Source organism: Chiloscyllium plagiosum, unplaced genomic scaffold (genome assembly GCF_037043375.1).
Source record: "Chiloscyllium plagiosum isolate Xiang-an unplaced genomic scaffold, Cpla_swu_hap1 HiC_scaffold_42, whole genome shotgun sequence".
In the NCBI taxonomy this organism is placed as follows: domain Eukaryota; kingdom Metazoa; phylum Chordata; class Chondrichthyes; order Orectolobiformes; family Hemiscylliidae; genus Chiloscyllium; species Chiloscyllium plagiosum.
The window spans coordinates 59,147,258-59,162,159 of NW_028270180.1; the positions used below are offsets into that span (position 1 = coordinate 59,147,258).

At 41.5% G+C, this 14,902-nt stretch overlaps 1 protein-coding gene across 1 annotated transcript in view; it reads right to left on the reverse strand.

The window, feature by feature from the left end:
* Nucleotides 1-1,089: 1,089 nt before the first annotated feature.
* The window catches only part of LOC148137827 (uncharacterized), a 209,923-nt gene continuing 196,110 nt past the window's right edge, over nucleotides 1,090-14,902 (reverse strand). The window contains exon 10 of the mRNA XM_087982123.1: nucleotides 1,090-1,252. Within this exon, the coding sequence (XP_087838249.1) occupies nucleotides 1,090-1,252 (163 nt within the window). The remainder of the gene's footprint in view (nucleotides 1,253-14,902) is intronic.

Consider the following 14,902-nt stretch of genomic DNA (forward strand, 5'->3'; position numbering starts at 1 on the left):
ACAGGCAGACCATTCTCTTCCCACTGAGACCACCCACTAGACCACCGAGCCTGTTCTTAGCCCATCACGTGCTCAGTGTAGTATCTGGGGTCGAAAGAGAAGTCCAGCAATACAGACATGCATCAAAGCACAAAGAACAAAGAAAGTTTCACCACAGGAGCAGTCCCTTCGGGTCTCCAATCCTGTGCTGATCAAGATGCTCTCTCTGAACCTGTTGCATATTTTCTAATCGTCTGTGCCCCCTTTCTCCCCACCCATTCACCTATCTGTCTTGATACATATTAAGTGGCGCTATCGCACCCGTCCCTAGCAGCTCCGCTGGCAACAGATTGCAGGCACCCACCAACCTCTACGCACAGTACTTTTTTCCTCTCTCACTTTGAACTCGTTAACACAAGTAATTGATTCCCCCACTATGGGAACACCTGTTTCTTGTGATCCACCTTGTCCATACGACTCATGGTGTTGGAGACCTCAGTCAGCTTCCCGCCAACCTCTGTCTTTCTAATGGAAGTAATCCTCATCTATTCAACATCTTTTCACAGCGAGTACCTTCCACATCAGAAAACATCCAAGTGAAAACGACCTCTTCAACCTCTCCAAAGCATCCACATCGTTTTGGTATTGAGGCGACCAGAACTGAATGCAATATTCCAAATGTGGCCGGCCAAAGTCTTATCCAATTGTAATATGACCTGATAACGTTTGTATTCAATACTCCATTCAATAAAAAAAAGTTCCGAAATATTGACGCATAGCTAATGTTGTCCTCGTTTTTTTCAAGAAGGGAAACAGGAATAATATAGGAAAGTCTAGGCTGATGAATCTCACATCAGTGCTTGGGAAATTTTTGGAGAGAATTCTAAGGAATAGGAATTACGATTATTTCGAAAAACAATGCCTAACGAAGGACTGTCAGCCTGACGTTCTATTGGGTAGATCATGTTTACTAACTTGTTTGATTGTTTGAAGAGAAAGATTAGATTAGATTACTTACAGTGTGGAAACAGGCCCTTCGGCCCAACAAGTCCACACTGCCCCACCGAAGCGCAACCCACCCATACCCCTACATATACCCCTTACCTAACACTACGGGCAATTTAGCATGACCTGCACATCTTTGGACTGTGGGAGGAAACCGGAGCACCCGGAGGAAACCCACGCAGACACGGGGAGAATGTGCAAACTCCACACAGTCAGTCGCCTGAGGCGGGAATTGAACCCGGGTTTCAGGCGCTGTGAGGCAGCAGTGCTAACCACAGTGCCACCGTGCCGCCCACCAAGAGGTGACGGAGATGATTGGTGAGAGTGGAATAGTGGATGTTGTCGGCACGGATTTTAATAAGGCTTTAGAAAAGTTATATTGAACATGACGCCGAATAAAAGTAATCCCTTCTGCCTGCCGTTGGCCGATAACCCTCCGTTCCTTCCATTTCATGTGCATATCGAAATGTTTCTGAACCGTCCTTATCGCATCTATCATCACCAACACCACCCCTGGCAGTACCTTCCCGACCACTGCAACTCTCTATTTAAGGCTCTTTCAGAAGGTTACAATACATGGGAGTTACGGTGACTTGGCTGCGTGGATTCATAAGTGGCTGGCTCATAGGAGAATAATTTAGAATAATTTTGAATGATACAGTGGGATATATATCAGTTGGGGGTATGGCGGGGAAATGGCATGTTGAGTTTTAACTTTGTAAATGTGAGGTACTGGATTTTGGGATATCAAATGTCGAGAAAAAGTCCACGATTAGCGATAGAACCCTGAACAGCATTAATGTGCAGAAGGATCTTGGCGTTCAAGTACACAACTCCCTTTAAGTGATCAAACAATTATAGAGGGTAGTAAAGAAGGCATATGACATGCCGGCTTTCTCTGATCGGGGAATTGAGTACAAGGCTCTGAATGTTATCTTGCAGCTTTATAAGAGCGTTCCGTCGGCTGCACTAAGAGCATTGTGTTCAAATGTGGCTGCTACATGACAGGAAGCATGAAGAGGTTTTGGAGCGGGTGCAGCTCGAGATGCTTTCTCTGGAGTACATAGGCTGAGGAGAGACTTAATATAATTCTTGAAAGTTATGAGTAACCTGAAGAAAGTTGACGGTCAGAATTTCTCTCACAGTGATGAAATATCAAAAACTATTGGGCATGCATTTATGATTGTGGGGAAGTTCAAAAGAGATTGGCAGGGGGCTGGAACGCACTGCTCGGGTGGTGGTGATGACAGAGGTGAAAGGGAGGTGTAAGAAACGTTTTGACAGGCATATGAATATGAAAAGAGTGGAGAGTTATGGAATAACGGCAGACAGAAGGGCGTAGATAATTTTGCGTCACGGTCGGCAAAACGTTGTGGGACGAATGGCCTATTCCTGTACTGTCCTATTCTACGTTACATGTTCTAACTAGTTTGACTGTGAATGCAGCACATAACTTCGCCCAGACTTGAATCACCTGATCATCTGGTTCGCCTGAATACAGCATTTCACAACACAACTTCCAGGAGCAAAACACTGATTATTCAATATCAGTACAGAGGAACATAAGGAATAGGAACAAGATTATGTCATTCAGAACTTCAAGCTTTCATTCATTATGATCACACCTGACATACTCCAGTCATCTCATCGAATTTCATGCCACTCCTTGTATTGCTCAACTCAAGTAGGACAAAAAATCAATCGACTTGCTTTTGAAAATATTTTCAGTGATTGAGTCTCCAGAAGTCTCTTGGTTCAAGAGATCACAGGCTTGCTGCCTTCTGAGAAAAGACATTCCATTGCATCCCAGTTTAAAACGAGTATCCCGAGATCAGTAAATAAGTCGCCCCTAGTCCCAGACTTCAGTCGGTTTGGAAACATCTACTCAACATTCGTTTGTCATACACCCTTTGAATCTCACGGATTTTAGCAATATGATTCTTCATTCCTTTCTACCACAAACTATAAAATTAAAATTCTCACACCACCAAATTATATTACAACAGGTTTTTTTGGAAGCACCAGCTTTCGGAGCACTGCTCCTTCATCTGGTAGCGAGTGGGGCAGGATCATAGAATACGACATTTACAGTAAATATATTTTACTATAAATTATGTGTCCTATAATTCTGTGCCTGTGACTACCTGATGAAGGAGAGCTCGACACCGTGCACTTTAAAATAAGCTTGTTGGACAATAACCGGGTGTTATATGATTTTTAACTTTGTCCACACCAGTCCAATACCGGTAGCTCCTAAACAAGTATTAAAGAACTACCTCGTCGGTAAGACCATAAGACTATAAGACCGCGGAGCAAAAATTAAGCCATTCAGACTGTTGCAACTGCTCCTCAATTCAATCAAAGCTGATACGTTTCTCAACCCAATTCTCCCTGTTTCTGGCTGTTACACTTGATCCCCTTGATACACAAAAACCTATCTATCCACCTCTTAAATGGGTCAATGAAATGGGCACCACAGCCTTCTGTTGCTGTGAATTCCATAGATTCATCATTCGCTGGTTGACGAGGATTCTCCTTATCTCCCATATAAAAGGTTTTCCCTCTTCTCTAACGTGGTGCCCTTGGTGCGAGTCTCTCCTACTAATGGAAACATCTTCCTAACATCTATTCTGTGCAGGCCATTCAGTTATGTGATTTGCCAGAACACTGGTCACAACATGGTTCAAGTGAAGATCATCGCATTGGAACATTCCCTTCTTCACCAGTACTGGTGCCAATGTCCCAAGAATTCATATGCATTTAGCCCACACCAATCTTTGATTCAAGCATTTATTTACTTAATTTTCGTGAGCCTGTGGCAATTAGCGCGTGGCTTATGTCGTAATCGAGAAAACAATACCTTATTGGTTTTGTTTTTCTTAGTTTATCCTCGAGCTGTTCGACCCCACCCCCATCGCACCACCTTGTCAAGGCCTCTGCCCTCATTTTATCTGTGTCATTTGTACCGATGTGCGCCACGACCACTGGATCTTTTCGCTCCCACACAACTTTCCTCTAGAAACTAGATAAGATATCCCGAAAACACGGCGTCAACACGATCTTCGGAACTATCGATTGTGGTCACAGAGAACATGGTCACTGACTCTAACTGTAAGTCAACTTCTTTAACGCAATGATCAGCCGAGTAAATTGACCTAGATTCTTGATGCACCTGCATATTAACATTTTAAATTCCATGCACAGCAAAACACAGATTTTCTGTTCTGCTCTTTTATTTAGAATCTCTCTGCATGTGAAAAATATAGTGGTTTTTGGTTGGTGTACTTATCCCGAACTCATTATTTTGTTACAATGAGCACCATCTACCTATTTCGCTTTTAGAAATTTTTTGTTATCATTATCATTCCATGCACTCTAAACTATTTTATGTCATCATCAACTGTAGATAGATTGTGTTTTGCCTCCTCCTCCAATTAATTATTATAGAGAGTAATTAATGAGCGTCCAAGCGCAGACGGCTGTGATAATGCACTAATTGTATCCTTACAAACAAAGAGAAACAGTTTGACTCACTCTTCTGTGTGTTAACAGCTGTTCAATCTCTGACAAAAACACACAAGAGTCAGGCTTCTGCAATACACATTTTATGTTGTACATTGCAAATCGCTTAACAAAACTAAATACGCAGCCTACTTTTTGTCACCGCTTGACATATCCTCAAACAACTCAACACGTTTGTGAGTCACAACTTAATTTTCAGAATACGAGGTTGACTTTTGAATCCATTCCTTTTTTTAAGTGCCCTGCTGAACAGTTTCTCTTCGAACAGACTCAGTTTCCTCATCAGAGATATAAGGCTATCAGATCTATAGTTTTTACCTTCCTGTCTTTCCTGCCTCCTTGAAGATGGCAATCCCGTGAGCAATTTTTTTGAATCTACCAGAAACCTCCTGGTATCTTGTGATTTCAATGACATCTTAAAAATGCCAGAAATAACTCTGTGATAAATTATTTTTAAAAAGTGGAAACAGACCATCAGTTGTTGGTGATAGTTTGTCTCTCTTCTCATTGCTTTTGCCACGAAAATAGGCCCTTTTGCAAGATTGTTCCTGTTATTAAGAGCTGTACATACGTTGGGGTGTTTCTGTATCTCACCAGTAAGACCATCAATTCAAAATAATGATTTGAATTATCTGCTATCCCCTTTGCTCCTGTGCAAAAATCCCCAGTGTCAATTCCTAGTTTCCCAAATAGATTTGAGCTACTCTTTTGCATTTTGACATGCTCACGTACAACCACATGCTATTTCTTCTGATATCTTTTTGCAATGTAAGTTCCTATCAATTTTTTCCCACTTTATTTGTTTTACTTCAGTCAAGTATTTGATTGTAAAAAAGAAAAACGCCTCGCCGACCAGCAGTTTTCATGATGATGTGTGTCTTATCTTTTTGTATTGGGTACTCACGTTGATGACATTTGTTGATTATGAAAGTTTCATCGTTTCATCAATTGCGTTTTGCTTTTTTGATTGTTATGAAGTATGTGACTAACATTTGCCGCCGTTCGTCAACTGAACATCCCTTCGTTCACCTTGCCAAATCACTTTATTCAACAATTAATTCAAAAGTACTAATTAGACTCCTGGTCTTTTTCAACCTTCCCATGGTATGGTGGTGGAGGACGGGCTTCCTCATGTAGGTAAAAACATCATCAAATGACAGTGCCGAATACAGTCTTTCAATGGGTAGGCACAAAACAACTTTTATACACGCCCGTCAAAATTCCTAAAATGCCCTATCCAACATTGAGCACCAAGTACGAGACACTTGGAAGTGAAAGACAACACAAATAAAAAAAACATTATGGCAACAACTCTACAGTCAGTTAAAATCATGGTCAGGGCGAGAATCAGATGCAAAGACATTTGCTTTAAATAGACATTTGGACAGAGCGGGAAGGGGGAAGGTCTGCGCAACATACTAAAAATGATTTGGGAGGCAGACCATTGGAGACGTAATGCCATAGTGGGATCCTCATATGATTTAAATCAATAAAATGGGATTTGAGCATACCAGAAGCCAGTATAGGTCATGGTTACAGGTTGATGGGTGAACCAGGCAGTGTTGTCAGTGAGTACAGAAGTAAGGGTGAATAGGAAAGAGTAGGTCAGTTATTTTTGAACGGGACAATGTAGGTTAGTGAGTAAACGGATGATGTGTGAATGGGACTTTGCAGGTCAGTGAGTATCACACTGACGGTGAATTGAACTCTGAGTGGATTGATGGATAGACAGCAGCATTGTCGATGAGTTTAAGTTTATGGAAGCAATGAGACATGAAAATACTTGACTCTGGAGCTGTCAGAGACTTGAATGAAGGTTTCAGCAAGAGAGGAGCTGAGGCATAGGCAAAGATGGAGGATTTAATGGATGTATAAATAGATGAAAGTCTTGATGATGGAATTGAAAAGTGGTAGGAAACGCACAGTAGTGTAAGATATGTTGCTGCGGTTTTACATAAAAACGCTCAGACATCGGCTATGAGAGGAGATTATGGTGGGCAATGATGACGAAGCTTGTGCGATTCAGTGACAAATAACTTCCGCCGACACATTGATTCTCCTGCTCCTCGCTTGCTGCCATTGATTTAATAGCACACTCTGTACTGATTAGTGCATAAAGTTTCTGTGGAACATGAGGGAGAAATAGAAATGGATTTATATTTCTAGGACATACCATTTATTATATAATTCACCCTTTGGGAAATATTATAAATTCCATCAGATTAATCACCAAATCTGGCTCATTATGATCAATTGACAGATCACAGCGAAAACCTCATTGTCTCTATCTGTGTGTGGGGAATTGAACATTACAGTAAAGATGCTACACTACAGTTTTACAAGACATCCATGAGATTACATCATGAATACTCTGTTAGGATTAGGTATGTTTTTTTTGTAAATACTTAAATAACACTGGGGCAGTCCAGAGGAAGTTTGGCCAATTGATGGCTTGTATGAACAGATAGTCTCATGAGGAAAGTTGGCAAGTTGGCCTTGTTTCTAGCGGTCTGCTGAGGACTGAGGAGTGAATTGATGACTTCCCGCTCGCAATGCATGTGTGAAAATTATGATGAAGCTTATTGGTAAGTCCACTCACATTTTTTAAACTTATATTTTAAGGCCAGGGATGTATTTTATCTAATTTATTAACACTTTATCACATAAAACCATAAACGTTCAGCCCAACAGTACCCTGGTTTAATAGGATCATAGTTGATATGATTGTAGCTTTGAATTCCTCTCTAACTTCGAAAATCCTTCCCCTCTCGTTGGCCTTGAGTCTATCTGACTTTGAGTTGAAATAAAATGTAAGATTTTGTCTCCACCACATTTTAAGGCAGAGAATGGCAAAGTCTCACCAACCACTGAAAGGGAAGCAAATCGCTGTTTGGGGTGAGCTCGATTTTAACCCATGACATTTAGCCCATCATGTCTGCTGTGTCATTCAGTATCATAATGGCTCATTTGTTAATCTTCATATTCAGAATCTTGCCTTATCCCAACAGCCCTCGAATCCATACTGATGAAAAATCTGCCCTGCATTGGTCTTCAATATACTAACTGATAGCCAGTAACACATTACCCTCGGAGGGAAGATTTCCTCCTCATCTCGCCTAAAAAAAAAGACCCCTTAGGATGAGCTGTGCCCTCTGGTCCTCGGTTCTCCTGCAAACAGAAACAACGTTTTTTATTTGGCAATTAACCGGTCAAGCACACTTTTTTTCATAACTATTTCTTCTCATTTTTCCAAAGTGCAGTGAATGCATAAGTAAACAACTCAACCTCTTTTCATAAGAAAACACCTCAATTGTCTGGATTTGTTTTGTGAACCTTCTCTCACCCGCTTCCATTGCATCTGCCATATCCGAAGAAAAGAGGTGCAGAACAGTTCATATTATTGCAGGCGCGATCTGCAAGGAAAGTTGTGTGTGTTTAGGCATCACCATGTTTGAAATAATTACCATTGGTAAATTTGTATTTCCTGTAACCTGCGAGAAGTTTTCTGTTGGTCAATCCAGAAACTGAAATTCTTCTGTGCTATGGCTTTCTCGAATCATTCTCAAATAAATCGTAATCGTTTTATTGAAAACAGTGCGTCATCACAAACTTTTAATTTTTATATGACAGATGCCAATTTTTGCACAGTCACTTCAGATATTTCATGCCATGATAATCTGCTTGCATCATCTTCACCATTTAGCTTCTGGTTCCGTCTGTGTCACTTACAAATATGGAGTTCGTGCATTCACTTTTATTGCTCAAGTCATTGTGCTGGAATTAATTATATCGCCAGAACTGATACCTGTGATACCTCACTAGTTTCAGGTCGTCATCGGAAAAAAAAAGTTTCTTAAAGCTTCACTGCCCATTATAAAATCTTCCCTGTGGAGATACTCCAATCAATTAAGCTGTAAACTCACACAGACATGGCAAGGAATACCCATGTCATTGCAATTATTCTGCTTTTAAAACCGTCTCTAACCAACTGAAGTAACCGACACCAAGTGCTTGGCATCACTGAAAAATGACCCCGAAAACCTCTAAATTCTGTGGGCGGACAGCACTCAAACTGTTGGATTTACAAAAAAAATCGACAAAAGATGAGGCATTCTGGGAAATTCAGCCTAGCGTTGCCCAAAGTGATCGTGCTAATCAACAAGCTGTGGAACCCACACAACCTATAGCAACAGACTGACAGCATGTAACTGACTAAACCGCTGCAGATCACACAATATTCACTTGAATTTAAATTGATGTAATTGACCTGAATGCCTTGCCCAGATCAATCACAATATGGAATTGCTGACCAGACACAGTGGCACCTCACACGCTTATTTGCAGAGGGTTCACCTCTGTGCAACTAAAACTTCCAGGAATGGGTGCTCAAGGACCACCCTGCCATCGACATGTCAACTCCTGTTTGGGATCATTTAATCAAGGTCACCGAACACTGATCTATGGATTGGAGGATAGCGACAACCCTCCCAAATGGGAGCAAACAAGTTTACAGACAAGAATCACTGTAACCCCACCTTCAGGAGCGGCAACTCTCGGTCAACCACTGAGAAGGTAAGGCATGCCTAGGAGCACGGGACGAAGACGAGACGATCATAATCACATGGATCAAGGCCAAGATCTCGTGTGGTGGTATTGGAACATCCAGAGTTAAGATAAAGCATAAGAAAGTTGAACAGGTTTATAGTGTAATCTGTTAGTTTGGAGTGTATTTTATTATAATAATATTAGTTGTGTTAAATAAATAAGCATTATGAGTTATTACTATTACGAGTCAACTCACAGTTTCTTCGCTAGATAAGAGTTAGAACATACTGTGTGGCAGGCGCTACCATCCAGTCCTGTGAACTTTCCCCACTCCTCTTGACTCAATTATTCTGCATTCCATACACGAGGATGCCCTGATCCCTCTGTAACTTATGCTCTGTCATCTCTCGTCATTTTGATAAATGCAATTAAAAAAAATATTATTTCTGCTAATGGGTAATTTCACATTAACCCTCATTTATCCATTTGCCCGCATTCTGGTTCACTCACCTGACCCATCGTTACCATGTTAAAAACACTAAAGATGGTCGAGGTGAAGTATTCGTAAACAATTAAGGGGAAGGTGTATATATTCCTGTTAAAAAGGCTGTAAATCATATTTGAAGGTGAAGGAGAAGCTGATGACAAATCAGAATTGGATTAGTCACGGTCTTGTCGAATGTCAGAACTGGAAAGGCCAAATGGACCACTTCAGTTCCTAGTCTCCTGGAATTTTCCTGTACAACTGCTATCTGGGCGACCTCCGTTTCACCAATATTACCTTCATGCAATTCCCCATAATTACTTGTTATAGACTTTATAATGATCACTGCAGAACGATACTGAAGTCCTTTCGATAGCACCTTCTCAATCTACAAATAGGTCCAAGGGCAGCAGATACTTGGGAACACAGTCACATGCAAGTTCCCCTCCAAACCACTTGTCAACCTGATTTGAAATAGATATCACTGTCCTTCAGGATTGCAGGATCAAACTCCTGGATCTCCCTCTGAACGGTATTCAGGTTCCAACTACACCAACCAGACTGCAGTAGATCAACAAAACAACCGACTAGCATCTCATCCAGTCGACTTGGAATGAACAATAAAATCTGGCCAAGGCAAAGACACCAAAATCCCATAGATATCTGCAACTCTATGCAATTTATTCAGTTCAATGGCATTTCTGGAAGACTTTCTGTCACCCGCCCTTGAAGACAGAAAGAATATGTGTCCCTCGCCCAGAAGTGGTGACCTGTACTATCTAATGAGCATAGCGATTGACAGCATCATGACATTTAACGCAAATGTCACCCAAACCTGCCTGGAATGTTCTTGGTCGTAGAAATTGTACAGAACTATGACCTACCTGGCCAATGTGAGCATAGTTCTCATCCTGATGTGACACCCAATGTTTGTTAAACTTGAGGCACAAAATGTTGACACCGCCTCATAATTGAACCAGGCTTGCCTCATTCTATGTTCTTGGATTATGAATTTGTTGGGAAAGTCTTCCTCGAAAATTCAAGATTTGTCAATCAAGTGCAAACTGCCTCTGCTCCCTGACCTCCCCAACCTCATCTTCCTCCTCACAGAGCTTCTCCGTATCAACGGTCTTTCCTCACTTTGTCAGTGACTTTGCAGATCGTCACTGAATCTTCAGCACAACTGAGAGGAAAATTTAACAATACCTGCACCAACTTTCCAATGAGTCATCACGTCCCATTCCACTAATACAGAGGTTTCCAGCTCGGTGTTGATCAGAACACTCCTCTTTCCTGTCTTTGGTGCATTCTGTTTTTCACCATTCTAATATAGATCTTTCAGATGTCCAGTTAATCTCAGCAACCTGCAAGACTGGACACTTCATCTCTCCAATGAAATACTTGATAGTGGAATTCATACCATTTTCTGACGGTCAGAATCACGACCAACGGTTTTGTGCAGGGAAACGCCAAAGTCAGTTGGAGAAACATAGACAATGGGATACACTTTAAGAAGCGAATTAGGTACATATGTGAATGAAAAAGGATTTTCAGGAAAAAAATTGTGATAACAGAGGAAAGGGATTCATCTTTTTTGAAGAAATCTTTTGTGACATATGCAATACAGGTAAAACCAGATTTTGTGATCTATCCTGATTTTCCCTGAATTGCGTGGCTTGCTCGGCCATTCTCGCGGATAGTTCAGAGCCACTGACATTTGTATTGGTGTGAAGTCGCGTATAGAACAAACTCAGCAAGGAAAGAAATATCCTGCACCAAACGAACATAAACGTGGCAGGATGAGGAAAGTAAAATCACTAAAATATTGGTATTGGTAAGCAGGTATTTGTTTTAAATTACAGAAGCTGCAAGGGGATGGGGTGGAGTTCCACTCGTGTCCCACGGTATGAGCCTGGAGGTGTGGATTTCAAGTGCATCAACACTGTGGCAGTCTCATGTCTCCCCAGGATATCAACATATGTCGACAGCAGAGCAAGAAATATTTCTGATTGAATTAGTTGCAATTAAGAATTGTAGGTGGAAGGAAATTGGAATACCGAAATCTGAATTTAAGAAGCATACAGATTCAGTATCGACAGTCAGACTGAGGTGAAGACGAAGGGTATTGTCCACTTGATAGAGCGCAGTGCTGGTAGTGTGGTGACAAATATAAACTCAGGGCAAGTTCACGCCTGGGGATTGTATGTCAGTTTGTTTCATTCTTAGATATAGGTATTAAAGTTGGTTGATAAAAACATAGATTATGGATTAGTGGTGTTGGAAGAGCACAGCAGTTCAGGCAGCATCCGATGTGCAGTAAAATTGATATTTCGGGCAAAAGCCCTTCATCAGAAATCCTGTATTCCTGATGAAGGGCTTTTGCCCGAAACGTTCATTTTACAGCTCCTCGGATGCTGCCTGAACTGCTGTGCTCTTCCAGCACCACTGATCCAGAATCTGGTTTCCAGCATCTGCAGTCATTGTTTTTACCTACCTGACAAAAACATAGAGTTTATTGATGGAAACTAGAGCAGTTGCTTCAATCCTTTCATAATTTAACTAATTAGAATGCTATTCCTATGCAACATAGTTTATGGAGTTAATGCTCAGATAATCTTACCAGGAACACCAACGACAGCGAGGGTGGGATAGTAACCAGCTTGAATCACCCAAAGTACAGCTCTTATCCGCAAATCCAACCAGGCCCAGTCTTGTGAAAGCCAGTAAAGACCCCAGGATAAACTCCGGCCCATTGTTATTTCGTTCAAGTCTATTGTTCTCTGATTCCAATCTCTCCTCTCCCGCTCTCTGGAGTTGTTGATCTCGGCGAGTATTGAAAGTGATGATCTCCTATCATTATGGAATAACACATTGAAATGAGTCGTTTATTAATACAAGAGAGAAACTCTCCAGCGACACTGTTATAAATTGAGATTAATTAAAGTTATTGAGTAAGCAGGTCCAGTTAACCCCTCTCAAACAAACACCTGTACTATTACAGTAAAACATGATATTTACGCAGTTTGAATGGAATGCACTGCGGTCCCTGAAGGAAGCATTGGGGGACGTAGCAGAGCGACCGTCCATAATCATGCTAACCTTGATCATTATGGATTATCATCAAATTATTTTGGGAATTTTCGGAGTACAGCATCTGGAAAAATATGTTGTTGCTCAGAAAGCATCGGTATTTATAAGGAAAGTAAAGCAAACTGGACCGGAAACAGAAGAGCGCATATTTTGAATTCCAGTCAGTCCTTTGACGCAGGGAACTAAAGGGCCTGTTTTTGAGTTGGATAACTTAATGATTATAGGTGAATCAGAACAAAATGTGATCGATTGTCATTTAATTGTACTTGTTTAGGAAACAGATTATCATTGATTAAATGTGAGTGGGAATCTGAATAGGATATTGATTAGGAAAAAAAACAGAAAAGAGTGTAATAAAGGAACATGGTTGTTCTAATAACATTCTCCAATCCGGATACGGAACGGATGTAGAGCTGGGCTGAGAAGCGGCAGATGGATTGCAGTGTGGAAAATAGACAATAGGTACAGGAGTAGGCCATTCTGCCCTTCCAACCTGCATCACCATTCAATATGATCACGACTGATCATCCTTAATCAGTATCCTGTTCCTTATTTATCTCCATAACCCTTGATTCCGCAATCCTTGAGAGCTCTATCCAACTCTTTCTTAAATGAATCCAGAGATTGGGCCTCCACTGCCCTCTGAGGCAGAGCATTCCACACAGCCACCACTCTCTGGGTGAAGAAGTTTCTCCTCATCTCTGTCCTAAATGGTCTACCCCGTATTTTTAAGATGTGTATTCTGGTTTGGCACTCATCCACCAGCGGAAACATGTTTTCTGCCTCTAGATTGTCCAATCCTTTAATAATCTTATATGTCTCAATCAGATCCCCTCTCAGTCTTCTAAACTCAAGGGTATACAAGTCCAGTCGCTCCAGTCTTTTAGTGTAAGGTAATCCCGCCATTCCAGGAATTGACCTCGTGAACCTACGCTGCACTCCCACAATAGCCAGAATGTCTTTCCTCAAATTTGGAGATCAGAACTGCACACAGTTCTCCAGGTGTGGTCTCACCAGGGCCCTGTGCAGCTGCAGAAGAACCTCTTTGAATCTATACTCAATCCCTCTTGTTATGAAGGCCAGCATGCTATTAGCCTTCTTCACTACCTGCTGTACCTGCATGCTTACCTTCATTGACTAGAAAGGAAGAAGGGCTTATGCCCGAAACGTCGATTCTCCTGTTCCCTGGATGCTGCCTGACCTGCTGCGCTTTTCCAGCAACACATTTTCAGCTACCTTCATTGACTGGTGTACAAGAACACCCAGATCTCTCTGTACTGCACCTTTACCTAAATTGATTCCATTTAGATAGTAATCTGCCTTCCTGTTCTTGCCACCATTTTGGATATCCATACATTTATCCACATTAAACTGCATCTGGCATGCATCTGACCACTCACCGAACTTGTGCAGGTCACCCTGCAATCTCCTAACATCCTCATCACCTTTCAGCCCACCACCCAGCTTAGTATCATCAGCAAATTTGCTAATGTTATTGCTAATACCATCTTCTATATCATTAACAAATATTGTAAAAATCTGCGGTCCCAGTACTTATCCTGCAGTACCCCACTGGTCACTGCCTGCCATCCAGAAATGGAGCCATTTATCACTACTCTTTGTTTCCTATCAGCCAACCAACTTTCAATCCAAGTTCGTACTCCCCCCACCCCCCATACCATGCGCCCTAATTTTGATCACTGACATCTTATGTGGGACTTTATCAAAAGCTTTCTGAAAGTCCATGTACACGACATCTACTGGATTTCACTCGTCCATCTTTAGAGTTACACCCTCAAAAAATTCCAGAAGATTAGTCAATAATGATTCCCCCGTCCTAAATCCATGCTGACTCTGACCAATCCTGTTACTGCTATCCAGATGTGTCGTAATTTCATCCTTTATAATAGACTCCAGCATCTTTCCCACCACTGAGGTCAGACTAACTGTTCTATAATTTCCTGCTGTCTCACTCCCACCTTTCTTAAAAAGTGGTACAACATTAGCCACACTCCAATCCGTAGGAACTGATCCCGTATCTATCGAAATTTGGAAAATAATCACCAATGCATCCACGATTTCTCGAGCTAACTACTTCAGTACCCTGGGATGTAGAGCATCAGGCCCTGGGGACTTATAAACCTTCAGACCTAACAGACTCTCTAATACCAATTCCTGGCAAATATAAATTCCCTTAAGTCCAGGTCCTTCAGCCACTTTTACCTCAGGGAGATTGCTTGTGTAATCTCCAGTGAACACAGATCTGAAGTACCAATT